Here is a 17,026-nt window from a genome sequence, read left to right as displayed (position 1 = left end):
CCACCTGACATATTTGGGGTTTAAAATAACAAAACATAAAATAAAATGTATTTAAATGTACTAAAAATGAATTCAAACTAAATAGGTTTTATAGATTAAAGTGATATATGTCATGAATTTATCAAATTGCTGTAAAAGGAAATAATGCAATTTAAAAAAATGCACATCATGTCATTGACCCATGTCCAAGTGAGACGGATTCTCGAACAAGAACAAATGTGGGGTGGGTCTTGATTTTGTCGTGGGGAACTGATGGATCATTCTAATTGTTCAGTATTTCTCATTGAGAGCATGACGTAAATTAGATATATTTTTAAGATGGAAAAATTTGGTTTTACAGATAATAGACACGTGACTTTCAAATGAAAGATTGCTATTAAAGAGCACACCCAGGTTCCTAAACGACGATGAGGGTTTGACAGAGCAGCCATCAAGTGTTAGTTTTCTAGGTTATTACGTAAGTTTTTTGTCCAATAATTAGAATCTCTTTTTTTTTTCAGAATTAAGTAGTGGCTACATGTTTCTTTTCTCTACCTTTATCAAATTTGTATTTATTTACTAATTAATTAATTTTAATCAAATTTTAAAAAATATATTATTTTTGTGTGTGTTCGTGTGTTTCGTGTTATGTTGTGTAATCTGGATGCTAGAAATTTGCAGTTCATGAAAATATATACATTCAGAATACTTCCAGTCCCGCAGGTGGCGCTGTGTGGAGCAGAACTGTGCGTCTTATTCTACTGTATTTCTGCTGTAGCTTTCTTTTACTGTCTATGAGCTTTAACGGTTGACGGCTGGAGAGAGTGTTGAGTATGTAACCGGCTATTCTGTAAAACTGACGATAATGTTGATTTAATATGTAAATTTAAATATAAAAGCGACTATACTAATGCATTAAACAATAATTTAACCAAATGTAACGTACATTTCTAGAATCAAGCTAGCTGTCTAACAATAAGACCATGTTAGCTAATTAGCAATCTAGCTACTATTTAAAACACTTTTTGACAGGTTCGTTAATGAACACGGTCAAGTATTTATTATTGTTTACAAAATAACAAAACGCGCCTTTTGTCCATGCTATTCGGGTTTCTATTCACTTTAGTCATGTAACGTTACATAAGGCTAGAGTAATGCAGATTTTAAACTCGCTCATTTATTTAACTTGCAAGGGTTTTATCTTATGAGAAAAGAGCAAACTACACTCCATTTAAAACGAGTGATGTATTGTCGGGAGTTAATAACTGACATCTTTAGAATGAATTGCTAAGATTTGAATAAATACTGTCTAAACCGTTTATGTCCTTATAGTGCGACTAATTTGTGTTTTAGAATTTATTATCCGTCTCGAGGAATTATCTGTCGACTGATATTTCGAGGCATATTGGAGTTGTGAACACCAGTCATCATGAGTAATGCTGTAAGTATGGCTGATCATGTGACCACTCACGTGACTGATTATTGCTGATTAAATTTAAACTATTTCAGCTTGTTGAATGGCGTTTTTCCTGCTTCCAAACGATAACAGTAATACAACATCTGTACTATAGTAACCACTTGTGTCTCCTGTGTTTAGACCCAGAGGAAAAGACGAACATCATCCACTGCATGTTCAGCCCGTGTCAGCAGAAAGAGGAACCAGACCCAGATGTCTCAGACGGTGATGGAGACTATTGATGTGCAGGAAAGTGACAGAACTAACAGTGAGTTTGCTTTAGTTTTGCCAGATGAGTCATTTACTTCTTCTCATATATCATTTATCAAGTACGACATGCAGCGGTTTACTGGAAAGACCGTATGGTCAAAAATATCCTGTTTAAACAAAGCCTTGTAGCGTGGTTGACACCAGTCCCCTCTCATTTTGGTCTGGGGATGTTTCATTCACAGCCCATTTCCAAAGGCATCCAAAGCGTCATCAACTGACGTCGCTCAAATGACTCTGGGCGCAATTGGATAGACCTAAAACCAATCAGAGCATTCGTCATCCTGTAAAGCTCGCCTCAACGTTTGTGTTTGATGCCTCGATTTGGAAAAATTGGAAAATGGGCTCTTGGTCAGACTGACTTGCAGAGCAAATCTCAAATTTGTCTGAAGGGTCGTCTGGCTTTTCCCTGGCTAAAAGCCTTGAACAGTAAATCACATTTTGCAGGAGGGTTGAGGCGAGAGCAACATTCAGAATTTACAGTTTCCTTTTCAGTTTGTGAGGTGGAGTGCAATAGTTTGGTTCTGGAAGGAAAAATCCCATTTGTTTTCTTCATAGGGAAATTGATTTTAAAGGGGTGGTTTGGAATTTTGGACATTGGGCCTCATTTCCAAGTGAGCCTTAGTGTTAGGCTACGTTCACACTGCAGGCTGAAACAACCTAATTCCGATTTTTTTTGCCCCTATGCGACCTGTATCTGATTTTTTCATGACAGTCTGAACGACACAGATCCGATCTTTTCAAATGCGACCCAGGCCACTTGGGTTTGTGGTCTAAATCCGATATGTATCCGATCTTTTGAAATGCGACTTCAATCTGAACGGCCAGGTCACATATATCCGACCCGCACGTCATTGCAAGCACCTGTAGCCAGCCAATACACGCTAACTCCAACGCGTTTCCTCAATGTTATGGGCCACTGCAGACGTGTCTCTTCCCCAGTGTTGTGCCTGAACGCGTTCAATGAACGATAGTGCATGAACGCGTTCATATTTTCGCGTATCATATTATTCACGTTCGCCCGAAATAAACATACTGTATTACTGCCTGATGAACATTACTGTGAACACGTTCATTCTGGTGTATGTGAACGTGCGCTCTCTGTCAGTATAACTTTGTACAGTAGGGTGCCAGATATAGAGCCTTCCAAGCGAAAACCTGGCTAAAACACATGTGAACATGCCTTAAAATGTAGCGAATAACCACCCAATCTGGCAACACCGCGGCCGCCGGTGACAAAGCAAGGAGCGCCGCGGACACGCACTATCAATTAAACAGGTTTTATGACGAGGTCGGTGAGGATCGGAAAAATCCTACATTTATGTGCAAACTGCCCGTCGATAAAATAATTATTGTCTGTGTTTGTATATGGGCTGTGGCAATAATAATAATAAAACAAAAGCTCGCAACATATGAAAAAAAAGAACTATTCTGCAAACAACAAGTGACGTCTTGGACCGTTGATTACTCTTCTGCGCATGCGGGTCACTTCTGGGTCATTTCACGTTCACACAGGAGATCACAAAAGGTCGCATTTAATTGGAAATGTGAACGGCCTTGCAAAAAAATCGCATTTTTTGAAAAAATCGGAATTGAGCATTAAGCCCTGCAGTGTGAACGTAGCCTTATTTATCAGTGGAGACAGTTTTTAAAAAAAAAATCATCCAGTCGTCCGAGTTGCATAGTTCGCCGGTGCTAGGCTAGCGCGAGTCGACGGTAACTTTTAGCATTCCATTTAAACAGTTTTACCCACTCCACAGTAGGGTTGGGCGATATGGCCTAAACATAAAATCTCCTATTTTATTCTTTTTAATTTGATTTACGATTTTTTTACGAAAGCATTAACAATACATTCAAATCTGAGGAAAATTGTTATAATTCGAGGATTTGCCAGCAAACAGAATTCAGCGCTGAACAAAAAGTATCTTAAATGTTTCTGATTGGGCATTGCGTTCAAGAACATCTATTATAAATAGAAACTCTGTCCTGTAAATCGTTTCCATTTTGTTTTAGTTGTTCTTTATGCTTTTCTGCAACAGATGAATACAAATCTATTACTTTTTTATGTTTTAATCATAGATATTTCCAGTTTGCGGGAGTCCCGGGAATCGTTTTATTCTCCCCCAAACCGCACACACAGAGTGAATGCATTACCGCCTGCTCCGCGCACGGCCATCAGATCTAATTAGTCCCGCGCCGCACTCTATTGCATTGTTAGTGCACGTCTCTCAAGGACCGGCCTGACCCAAGGATAGTGACGGGAAATATCGGCCCGACCCACTCGGGCAGAATAAACTCTAGTTCACTCTACGCTAAGGAACAAACTTCCCACTCTCACCAGTAGCCATGTTGTCGCTTGCTCTATGCTGTTGCCGTTTCGTGTGTGCTATGACGTTGTTGTTGTCGCTTGCCATACTGCCACGTGAGTGAAACTAATGCTATGGAAACTCCGGGGAGCCAAAAATGTGACATTACACAAAAACTCGATTTACTTATTTTTTAAATCGCCCCCAACAAAAAATTCGAATTAATTCATTTAATCGATTTTTTGCCCAGGCCTACTCCACAGTACACCAAAAGCAAATCGATTATAACGCCAGACTATCAATGTAACTGTCTGTTGAGAGAATAATGTTAGAAATCAAACTATCCTACATCTCAATGATTGCATTACATTTACAGGAACTAGTTTCCCAGCAGCGGCGGAATTAAACTTCACTCCGGTCAGACGACTTTAAAGAACCATTTAATCGAAATGGTCACAGGTTAATGACAAGGAATGCAGTCCAGCCGTCTATTCTCTCAACAGACACTTAAATAGTGTATAAGTAGCGATAGTCTGACGTTATGATTGCTTTGGTTTTGGTGTACTTTAGAGTGGGTAAACCCGTTTTTATGGCATGCTAAAAGTTACCGTTGACTTGTGCTAGCCTAGCACCGGCGAACTATGCAACTCGGACGACTGGATGAATTTTTTTTAAAACTGTCTCCACTGATAAATAACACTAAGGCTCACTTGGAAATGAGGCCCGATGTCCAAAATTCCGAACCACCCCTTTAAACAATAACTTATAAACTGTTAAAGAGCAGTTTCCAGAGTGTCTGTGTATATATATCTCTCTCTCATAGATAGATAGATAGATAGATAGATAGATAGATAGATAGATAGATAGATAGATAGATAGATAGATAGATAGATAGATAGATAGATAGATAGATAGATAGATAGATTTAGGGCATGTTTACACCTTTATGCTTCCGCTCCTCTGTGAGAGATGCGAGACCGGTGCATCTCACAGATGTCGCTCATTACCACTCACGCCACCGGCCTAACCACCACATACCCACATTTGCCCTCGCAGGCTGAGGGGTACCCACGAGACTGCGCTCTACTCCTCCCCGGTGAACGGCGCCGACTCCTCCGTTCCCTCACGGACGACAGTCGCCCCTTCCAGTACCCAAGCGGCCGGTCGCGAGCCCGACTGGACTCATTCCAGCGCACCGTCTCGAGCGTCCATGCTGACGGACTCTGCCCACCATGCTCGACTGCACCGCGGATTCCCCACAGCGGCAAGGACTCTTTGACCGCGCGTTTCTCCTTCCTCCCGGGTTTCGGGACCAATGTAACGGGGAGGGAGGGGGCGGGAACCGGCGAACATTCAAGACATTAATAATAATACAAATAAACAAATGCAAAATGAAAGTAAAGCCAGTAGCCCCTCACGGACGACTGCTGGCCACATAAAACCGGAACAAACACAACGTAAAATTAGTCCTGTTCCTCTCTCGATCTTCAGTGTTGTCGCTCCTCCTGGATGTTTCCAATCCTCCGTGAGAGAGACAGGACCACTGCGTCTCACGGGTGTCGCTCATTACCACTCACACCACCGTCCTCGCACCGCTCTCACGTCACTCGGCCTCATCCTGTGTAAATGGAAGAGTTTTAACAAAAAGTTTAGCTAGCCGATCAGTAAAAACACATGAAGTGACCAGGTGTAAACAGGCCAGTAGCTTCTTTCTAAAGGTCTCGAGATCTAGACTGCTAACATGTTTCTCTTTTATGCTGTCTTGTTAAAGGTGAAGATGTAGTAGATTTAACGTGTGAAGGGTCAGAAACTGCGGTCGTTGACCTCACCAATAATGATTCTATTGTGGTGAGTCTTCAACTCTTGTACTATAGTATAAGTTTGACTGAAGCATGTGCTTTCTGTTCTTTGGTTGTCTTGGTATCATTACATTTTTTTTTTTAATGTATTATGTCTCTCCCTTTTCTCGTTGTCTCATGGGATCAAGGTTGTGGAAGATGGTAATGTATCATTTTGTTTTTTCTATTGTTGATGTAATTAAACTTCTATGTTACATAAGTGTTTTTTGATAAAAGCTAATTATAAACAAATAAAGCTAATGTAAATGTAGTTTTCTTTAAATATGAAGTAACTGGGGTGGATTTCAAATAATATGACAGAATACTTATTGTAGTGGCAGTGAGGTGAGTTTTTAAAAATCTGATAACATTCACGTGTGCTGCAGGTGTGCAGAGCAGACGTGGACCGGGCACAGAGAGTTATGTTCTCAGCAGTGATGAAGAGGAAGAGTCCAGTCTCAGACTTAGTCCAGGTTTACTGTCCACCCTACAGGCCAGCTCACGGGCCAGGTACATCCATGCTTCTCACACAGATTACATCAGCCTACGCCTATGAGTCTTGGAGCCCATTCCAAAGCCACCAAACACTGTAGTTGTGCAAATGAATGGCCAGAACGAATTAAAAGTTTTCTGTTTTCTGTTGAAAAGGACCCTAAATTGATAACTAAAAAAAACAAACTAATGATTTTTTTTTACAACGTAAGTGAATCAATCAAAAATTGGACACTTTAGCTGGACAATAACTTTATTCTAGAGCTGCTGTAAAACCAAAACAATCTCTGTTCCACTCATTTCCTATTATCACTGTAAAGCTGATTTGAAACCATCTATATTTAGAAGTGCTGTATAAATCGGGCATGACATATGCTAAACAATAGTCTTCATCCTTCTATGTACATTTTGTGAATGCAGCTTTGTGCTCTTTTACACAACAGTAAGGTTTAGAACACTAGATCAGTGTGTATTTCTCCATCTTCTCGTGTTGACTTGTGTTGTGGTGTTGTGTTTGGCTGTAGGTCTACACCAGGAGCCGTTAGCTGTCCTGTTTGCATGGATGCTTATTCAGAGGTAAGTCCTAAATGTGGTAAATAATCTTATACCATGGTCTTCGTGAATACTCCATTCTGATTGGCTGCAGGGTGTACATTAAAAAGTGATGGAGGACTCCTAATAAAGAAGTACTGGTGAAACGGACTGTTTACAGTTTCGAAATTACTAAATGTGCTGGCTACATCAGCTGTAAGTAACCATAGCAACAGGCAGTCAAAGTATCCATTTATCCGTCTACGAGCTGAGCAGACTATTTTATCTCCGGTTGCTTAATAAACCGTAAGGTGTAACCAGGGAAACCAAGTTATTGTTTGTAAAAACTTTAGATTTCAATTGTAAAACTAATTAAAATATAAACTAATGTTTTAAAAAAATGTGTTATTTGGCAATTGACCATGTATTATTATTACCAGGCAAGTGGCAAGTGACCAGGTATTAATGGATTCCGCTGCATGTCGGATGGTTCACGCCTCGCCGTCGTCCATTAATACCTGACAATGGACATCTTGTCCGGCATTAACACTAACATAAATGCAGTTCATTTAAGCCGAAAGTATTCTTCATTTGACGCATGCGCATTACAACAACTCTGTCCAGTACCTGGGCAATCCCTCTTCGTGAGTTATAGCCAGTTGTACTGTACAAATGAGGGCACTTTCTGCTTTCTATACACAATCTCTCATCCATTTAGCCACCCGTTGTTGGCACATGTTTTCTCTGTTCTGTTATTTATTTATTTATTTTTTCTTGGATTACCTTGTGAATCGACGGCCCTTGCGGACAAACTACGGTAGGGGGCGGTAAAACTCCTAAGCGGTGAGCAGCCGGTAACAAGAAGTAGACGAATGAGAACGTCCTCGTCTCAGTTCTCGCGCATGCGCCCATAAGGAAGTAATGGAATAGTGGAATAAAGTCGTTATGTTTTTTTCGCACAAAAAGTATTCTCGTCGCTTGATAAACTTATAATTGAGCGGCTGTAGGCACATGGAATATTTAAACCTTTTCTTTAATGACTTTATGGGCCGTCAAGAGCCAGTCCCTTAGGCAGTCTATATAGGACTGATCCAGCTCTCAGATTCAATCAAAAATATCTTTATTTGTGTTCCGAAGATGAACGAAGGTCTTGCGGGGTTGGAACAGCATGGGGGTGAGTAATTAATGACTTAATTTTCATTTTTGGGTGAACTAACCCTTTAACAACCGCCAAATGCGGGTGGATTTCACGAATAGCGGGTAACACAGTAACTCCTACTAGCCACTTTGGAGTGTTGAGAAATTAGCCTTGTCAAAAGACATCTGACAAACGAATTGCAATTAGAGAAGATTAAACTCGCGGACTGGCCGTCGGAGTGAGGGCTGTTTTAGTCTGCGTTTAATTATCAACTTAATGTGATAATATAGCAATCTTTTTTTAATAGCAGGGGAATCCAGAACATAGGCGCATCTCAAGTGCTCCTGCAGTACAGCTGCGCGCCAAATATGACATCCAGACTTTTGTAAAACAATCATCACACACGACTGTTGCACACACACATTAACACACATTTCAGTCAGTTCGTGAGTGTGCGTGGCTGATAGAAAAAATAATCTTCATGATTTATGGACACGGTGTCGGTATTACTACTAGCAGGGCTGCCCTTATGCCACGTCATATCACAACTATCTTTCCAGAGTTAATTTTATGTTTTAATAAAATCAATCATGCCATGAAAGAAAGCAGGAGATGCATTTGTGGGAATAATCTGTAAAATAAAGACCTGTAGGCCTATACTTGTTTCAGGTGGACATATCTCCAGTTGATAATTAAGTAAAGTTGGAGCTCTGAGGAAATGCTGATGCAAAACAAACAATTCAAAGTCCCTAAAACTGTCATATAGGCCTATATGAAGTTGTAATCCTGTTGCCTTAATTGTGTATTTTTTTTCTTAGAAAAAATAATTTATTCTTTGCTAATTTTTTTTTCTAATGCAGATAATTCTACTCTGAGCTTTTTTTTTTTTTTTTTTAATTTTAGCACGTTTAAAGCCCAACAATTTTCCAACAACAAAAATTTGCCTAGTAAAAGTGCTGCGTGGATAGTAATTTTGGAAAACCACTAGCCAAATTGGCTAGTGAGCAAAAAAGTTAATGTCAAGCCCTGATTGTATTATTATGGAAACAATATAAGTTTTTACTTTGTATAGGACCCGTTTGAGCCCTAGAGCATACCGGAGATCTCTCCATTTGTTGAAAGCTTCCCGATGTTGACTCACGTCTTATTCCGAGGCCTGGCACTAGACAGACAGAAGTTGTATTTTCTTTGTCTTACGTGGAGTTTGCGTTGCGGTTTGGAATGAACTACAAGCCGGCCTCTTTGGGGCTGTTTACACCTGGCCACTTCATGGGTTTTCTCAGATCGGATAACAGTTAGCTATCTGATTTATCAAAACGATTCCATTACACCTGGTCACATAAATGTGTTTTTGCAAAACGGATATTAATATGATCTTCAATTCCCGCGCTATATACAGATTTAATTAAGTGCTCGTCACTGAAACGCAACAGATATGAGCTGCATTTTATTAAGCATCGGCTAATTTCAAAATCAGCAAAGAAAGACAGCAATAAGAGAGAGCTGCAACAGGCCTGGTAAGATTATTTCATTTCTTTACTTTTAATGAAGATGGTAGTGCATCTGCGACTTACCTTTTCTTTTTTGATTTGCGATAGATTGCGGCGCGCTGGCTTTATGAATAGACGCTCAGCTGCTCATCTGAGGTGATGCGCGTCATCATATATGACTAAAACAACATGACATATATAGCCTGGTTTCAACCACCAGATGCATTTACACTTGTCCAGTTTCGTCTGGAATGCGGTCCAGTTTCGTCTGCCCAGACCACGTCCTCAAGTGATTTGAGCGATCGGATTCAAATCAGTCTCAAATGCGTTTCGGAGGGCAAGCTATCCGATCACAGAAAACGCATGAAGTGCGTGTAAACAGCCCCTTTGAATCCATCTTCTACTTTTGTGGAAAGTTGACTAAAGATGTGTCACTCGAGTAGTCTTCTCTGATACGGGTGAGTGGAGGCGAATACACTAAACCTGCAAGACATAGGCATGACGTCACGCCCAGTCTCAGATTCGAGCCCGAATCCCTCCCATTTATTTTACTGTACAGGATTATAGAGGCGATCGCAGTGATCAGAGAAGGGCTCATTCAGCCCATCAGGCACATGTTTAAGCATGTATGGGTTAGGAAACGGCTATTTTTAACATGAAATGTTGCGCAATGCACCTTTAAGGAGAAAAAATGACTTTTTCTCAGAATTGTGAGTTCTCACAATTCTGACTTTATAACACAACTGTGACTTTATATCACGCAGTTCTGACTTTTTTTCTCTGAGATAAAAAAAGTAAAGTAAAAAGATCAGAATTGTGAGATAAAAAGTCGCAATGACTTTTTTTATTTTTCATTCTGTGGGGGAAACGGCTTCTAACGATGATGGTGTGAATTGGCTTTTCTGGATAATTTTCAAAAAATGGGTTTGAATGAATGATTAAATGACTTGCTAATAAAGATTCACTTATTCCATTACTGAATGAATCGGAATTTTTGAACACATATTTTGAATGAACGAATCAATGACGAGTACATCTGCACTTTTCGCCACCTACTGGTGTAACGATTTAATTGATACAATCTTTATTTTTAGCGTCTATTTACTTCCGAAAGGTGATTTACTCTATTTTGATTGCTACCATAGACATCAAAACAAAACCTGTTATTCTCAGTACTTCTGTGAAGATTGAATTACTGTTAAAAAGACTGTTTTAATGACAACTGCTCTCTCTTCATCTGTTCTCATCGTTCATCAGCTGAAAAAGAAATTGTTCTGAAAGTGATTCCAGCTATTTTCCTCTGTGCCATTATTGGTATAGTTGTGGTGTGTTATTCGTTTCCTTTTAGAACATTTTTTTTAACCGTATCATTATTGTTAAACTGTATTATTAACCTTGGTGTGAACTGGCCTTTAAAGATGAATCGTTTTAATTTTGGATGAAATCATTTAATTGAACTATAAATATATATTCTAGTCTGTAATATGATGTATTATCTCCGGTTAAATAAACCGTCTGACTCTGTAAATAAATCTTTCATCCCACTTCCAGATCATTGACAGTGGTCGGCTCATGGTCTCTACGAAGTGTGGGCACCTTTTCTGCAGTCAGTGCATCCGCGACTCTCTCAGCAGAGCTCACAGCTGCCCTACATGTAGAAAGAAGCTCACACAAAAACAATATCACCCAATATATATCTAATGGTAAGACGAGCAACTCTCTGAGGTCAGCGTCTCAATCTCTGCAGTATGTTTTCTGCAGTCCATTCAACTGCAGACCTCTATGTTTTCACTGGCTGTTTCATATTTGACAGATCAGTGCTGAGATGAAAAGGCACAACAACAGAAAAAGATGACCTTGTGTGATTTTGTTGGAACTGAAAGGGCACTTAGTCTTGGATTAAGTATTTTTAAATTGTGAATACAAACACCGTTTTGAAGTTTAGAGGTATTGGGAATATAAACTGTCATTGGGTAGTCTGGGTTTGAGGTCTTGGCTGCTATAGTAATACCCTCGCCCCACCCATTTTTTTTTTTTTTTTTTTTTTTTTTTTTTTTTTTGTCACTCCACTCTGCCCAGTTTTAGTATTGAGTAAAATGGTTAAAGTTAGGATGCAGTTTGAATGAAAAAATGAGTGACCAACCATCACAGTAGCATCTAGTAATGTTAGTTTAGTCTTGAGAAGAAAATGGCTCAGAGATGTGGTGGTCTCATTTCTTGTTTAGTGAAACTTGTCAGTGAAATTTGTGAGCTTTTAGTGAATGGGGCGCATCGATGTACAATGAAGTCCCCCTTCCCTGTACCTGCTCTCATTTATTTGTATAGCCTTGTTAGCTTTAACTGTCACTCACAGTTAACTTGTGCTTCATTATCACTTTATTTGATGGGAATTCATATTTAGATTTATTATTTGTCATTAAGTATTGTTACATTCAGACAAATATTTGAAGAAACAATGACTGCTGGACAACACTGTAAATGTGTCGTCCTGGTTGCGCATTCATCTCAGAAGCACTTTTAAAATCATAATTTGCTGACTGGTTAGCGGTGGGTGACCAGGGACTGGAGCTAGCAAGGCTTGTTTGCCAACTATACATGTTAAATGTTGATATTGTATATATTTCCATGTATAAAGGACCTGTAATTTAAGAGGCGTTAGTATTGTTAAGACCATAACATTTATTTCAATAAACGGTTTGATCACTGATTGTGTACTTTATTTCATGGGTTTTTAGATTTTTTGATTAATGCTGACAGACTTAAAGGGTTAGTTCACCCAAAAATGAAAATTAAGTCATTAATTACTCACCCCCATGCTGTACCAACCCCGTAAGACCTTCGTTCGTCTTCGGAACACAAATGAAGATATTTTTGATTAAATTTGAGAGCTGTATAACTACCACATTGGCTCCTAAAGGACTGCCTCTTGACGGCCCAGAAAGTCAATGAAGAAAATGTTTAAATATCCCAAGTGACTACCGTGGCTCAACTATATGTTTATCAAGCGACGCGAAAACTTTTTGTGCGAAAAAACAAACAAAAATAACGAGTTTATTCGACTATTTCTTTTCTTCCTTTTAGGCCAAAACGAGACTTCCTTAGATTTCCACGACGCATGCGCGAGAATTGCGATCTGCTCACACCAGCTTACACTACTTCAGATCGCAATTCTCGCGCATGCGTCGTGGAAATCTAAGGAAGTCTCGTTCTGGCCTACAAGGAAGAAAAGAAATAGTCGAATAAACTCGTTATTTTTGTTTGTTTTTTCGCACAAAAAGTATTCGCGTCGCTTGATAAACATATAGTTGAGCCACGGTAGTCACTTGGGATATTTAAACATTTTCTTCATTGACTTTCTGGGCCGTCAAGAGGCAGTCCTTTAGGAGCCAATGTGGTAGTTATACAGCTCTCAAATTTAATCAAAAATATCTTCATTTGTGTTCCGAAGACGAACGAAGGTCTTACGGGGTTGATACAGCATGGGGGTGAGTAATTAATGACTTAATTTTCATTTTTGGGTGAACTAACCCTTTAAGGCCACAATATGTATTTTTTTCTGTTTTAAAAATAGCAAAAATAACTATGTTATATATTTCTGTTAGATGTGTACTTACATTATCCCGGCAGTTTCCACCAACTTTAAAATACAGAGAAATGTATAGTTTAATTCGAAGACACGGGACGTTTCTTTATTTCCGTTTCGTCGCCCGTCTATGGCGTCATATAACCTTTGACTCCTCTATTTTCTCTAACTTCCTGCGGAACCCGGCGAAACCCGCCAAACACAAAGGGGAACACTGGACTACCGCCAATAAAGCAAAGAAAATGACGAAGAAAAAAAAGTTGTACGTATTTTTATGTGTGTAAATCACGTGCCTGCTCACGAGCACTCATTCTTAACAGACACACTGTCCCCGGTGCTGCTCGCGCGTTACAGAATGTTCATAAAGCGCTCCCCGTTCACAGTAACCGGGTCATCTCATTCAAATCAGCCAGCTGCTGTCAGCGAGCCGCGCAAACCCAGTCAAACGTTTGACTGCAGTATCTTGTGTGCCTTATAATCCGGTGCACCCTACATATGAAAAATGTTCTAAATAGGTCATTCATTGAAGGTGCGTAATATAAATATTTATATTCGTCTGTATCATAGTTATGGACCACGATTACGCTTTGCCTGCACGTTCTGCTGTTACAGCCAGCTCAGTAAAGCTCAAACGTACAGGTGAAAAATATGACTGCGGTCACGCCATCTGTGCTTCAGAAAAGCGCGGTCACGCCATCTACGCTCTAAATATATTGCGCGTCTATACGAGGTTGCGTGGTAGGCTCAAGGTGTATGCGCTTGGTGTCGGCACACTTTTACAAATATATATTAATAATAAAATAAATAAAATCACATTGTTTTCTGCAAATTCCACTAGATTATTGTTCTACATCTCACATACTACCACTGTGGTGATTTTCATGTTGATCTACTGTTTTATTATTTAATAATTACCTGCCAAAGTCCTATACACTGCCTTGTTATACCCTATACCTTGTACCTTCCTATACCTTGTTATACAGCAATTGCTGTATTACAAGGTATAGGAAGGTACAAGGTATAACAATGCAGTCTATTAGACTTTGACAGGCAATTATTAAATAATAAAACAAATATTTAATAAATTCATAGAAAAATTAAATCAAATGGTTTTCGGCAAATTCCACCAGATTATTGTTCTACATCTCACTGACTAACACTGTGGTCATTATCATATTGCTTTACTGTTTTATTATTTAATAATTGTCTGCCAAAAATATGAATATTTACATTGCAGCAAAGCAATATTTGATAAATTCATAAAAATCGCAATCAAATTGTTTTCTGCAAACTCCACCAAATTCTTGTTCTACATCTCACTGTCTACCATTGTGATGATTTTCATGTTGTTTTACTGTTTTATTATTTAGTAATTACCTGCCAAAGTCCTATACTGTATACCTGCTATATAGCAATATTAATAAATTCTTAAAAAATCGAAATCAAATTGTTTTCTGCAAACTCCACCAGATTCTTGTTCTACATCTCACTGTCTACCATTGTGGTGATTTTCATGTTGTTTTACTGTTTTATTATTTATTAATTACCTGCCAAAGTCATATACTGTATACCTACTATATACCAATATTTAAAAACAATTTATAAAAAATGCAAATCAAATTGTTTTCTGCAAACTCCACCAGATTCTTGTTCTACATCTCACTGTCTACCATTGTGGTGATTTTCATGTTGTTTTACTGTTTTATTATTTATTAATTACCTGCCAAAGTCTTATACTGTATACCTGGCTATATAGCAATATTTAATAAATTCATAAAAAATGCAAATCAAATTGTTTTCTGCAAACTCCACCAGATTCTTGTTCTACATCTCACTGTCTACCATTGTAGTGATTTTCATGTTGTTTTACTGTTTTATTATTTAATAATTACCTGCCAAAGACCTATACTGTATACATATAGCAATATTAATAAATTCTTAAAAAATCGAAATCAAATTGTTTTCTGCAAACTCCACCAGATTCTTGTTCTAAATCTCACTGTCTACCATTGTGATGATTTTCATGTTGTTTTACTGTTTTATTATTTAATAATTACCTGCCAAAGTCATATACTGTATATACATATAGCAATATTAATAAATTCTTAAAAAAATCGAAATCAAATTGTTTTCTGCAAACTCCACCAGATTCTTGTTCTACATCTCACTGTCTACCATTGTGGTGATTTTCATGTTGTTTTACTGTTTTATTATTTATTAATTACCTGCCAAAGTCCTATACTGTATACCTGGCTATATAGCAATATTTAATAAATTCATAAAAAATGCAAATCAAATTGTTTTCTGCAAACTCCACCAGATTCTTGTTCTACATCTCACTGTCTACCATTGTAGTGATTTTCATGTTGTTTTACTGTTTTATTATTTAATAATTACCTGCCAAAGACCTATACTGTATACATATAGCAATATTAATAAATTCTTAAAAAATCGAAATCAAATTGTTTTCTGCAAACTCCACCAGATTCTTGTTCTAAATCTCACTGTCTACCATTGTGGTGATTTTCATGTTGTTTTACTGTTTTATTATTTATTAATTACCTGCCAAAGTCTTATACTGTATACCTGGCTATATAGCAATATTTAATAAATTCATAAAAAATGCAAATCAAATTGTTTTCTGCAAACTCCACCAGATTCTTGTTCTACATCTCACTGTCTACCATTGTAGTGATTTTCATGTTGTTTTACTGTTTTATTATTTAATAATTACCTGCCAAAGACCTATACTGTATACATATAGCAATATTAATAAATTCTTAAAAAATCGAAATCAAATTGTTTTCTGCAAACTCCACCAGATTCTTGTTCTAAATCTCACTGTCTACCATTGTGATGATTTTCATGTTGTTTTACTGTTTTATTATTTAATAATTACCTGCCAAAGTCATATACTGTATATACATATAGCAATATTAATAAATTCTTAAAAAAATCGAAATCAAATTGTTTTCTGCAAACTCCACCAGATTCTTGTTCTACATCTCACTGTCTACCATTGTGGTGATTTTCATGTTGTTTTACTGTTTTATTATTTATTAATTACCTGCCAAAGTCCTATACTGTATACCTGGCTATATAGCAATATTTAATAAATTCATAAAAAATGCAAATCAAATTGTTTTCTGCAAACTCCACCAGATTCTTGTTCTACATCTCACTGTCTACCATTGTAGTGATTTTCATGTTGTTTTACTGTTTTATTATTTAATAATTACCTGCCAAAGACCTATACTGTATACATATAGCAATATTAATAAATTCTTAAAAAATCGAAATCAAATTGTTTTCTGCAAACTCCACCAGATTCTTGTTCTAAATCTCACTGTCTACCATTGTGGTGATTTTCATGTTGTTTTACTGTTTTATTATTTATTAATTACCTGCCAAAGTCATATACTGTATACCTACTATATACCAATATTTAAAAAAAATTCATAAAAAATGCAAATCAAATTGTTTTCTGCAAACTCCACCAGATTCTTGTTCTACATCTCACTGTCTACCATTGTGGTGATTTTCATGTTGTTTTACTGTTTTATTATTTATTAATTACCTGCCAAAGTCCTATACTGTATACCTGGCTATATAGCAATATTTAATAAATTCATAAAAAATGCAAATCAAATTGTTTTCTGCAAACTCCACCAGATTCTTGTTCTACATCTCACTGTCTACCATTGTGATGATTTTCATGTTGTTTTACTGTTTTATTATTTAGTAATTACCTGCCAAAGTCCTATACTGTATACCTGGCTATATAGCAATATTAATAAATTCTTAAAAAATGCAAATCAAATTGTTTTCTGCAAACTCCACCAGATTCTTGTTCTACATCTCACTGTCTACCATTGTGGTGATTTTCATGTTGTTTTACTGTTTTATTATTTATTAATTACCTGCCAAAGTCCTATACTGTATACCT

The 17,026-nt window shown here is 37.6% G+C and overlaps 1 protein-coding gene across 2 annotated transcripts; it reads left to right on the top strand.

Annotated features, from left to right (window-relative positions):
- The first annotated feature begins 674 nt into the window (after positions 1–674).
- On the top strand, positions 675–12,204 carry rnf4 (ring finger protein 4). Of its 2 annotated transcripts, XM_039665561.2 has the most exons (9): positions 675–810; positions 1,333–1,420; positions 1,577–1,703; positions 5,780–5,856; positions 5,996–6,008; positions 6,233–6,356; positions 6,863–6,914; positions 11,049–11,200; positions 11,311–12,204. In XM_039665561.2, the coding sequence occupies exons 2-8, from the start codon at positions 1,409–1,411 to the stop codon at positions 11,196–11,198; spliced, it is 555 nt and encodes a 184-aa protein (XP_039521495.1). In that variant the 5' UTR covers positions 675–810; positions 1,333–1,408; the 3' UTR covers positions 11,199–11,200; positions 11,311–12,204. The 2 variants fall into 2 exon arrangements, with proteins under 2 accessions (XP_039521495.1, XP_039521494.1); XM_039665560.2 differs by having other exon boundaries at positions 676–810; positions 11,049–12,204.
- The last annotated feature ends 4,822 nt before the right edge of the window (positions 12,205–17,026 follow it).

This window comes from Pimephales promelas, chromosome 9 (genome assembly GCF_988280905.1).
Source record: "Pimephales promelas chromosome 9, fPimPro1.hap1.1, whole genome shotgun sequence".
Taxonomy (NCBI): domain Eukaryota; kingdom Metazoa; phylum Chordata; class Actinopteri; order Cypriniformes; family Leuciscidae; genus Pimephales; species Pimephales promelas.
Note: the sequence above shows the minus strand (reverse complement) of the source record. Positions and strands in the feature narration are given on the sequence as shown.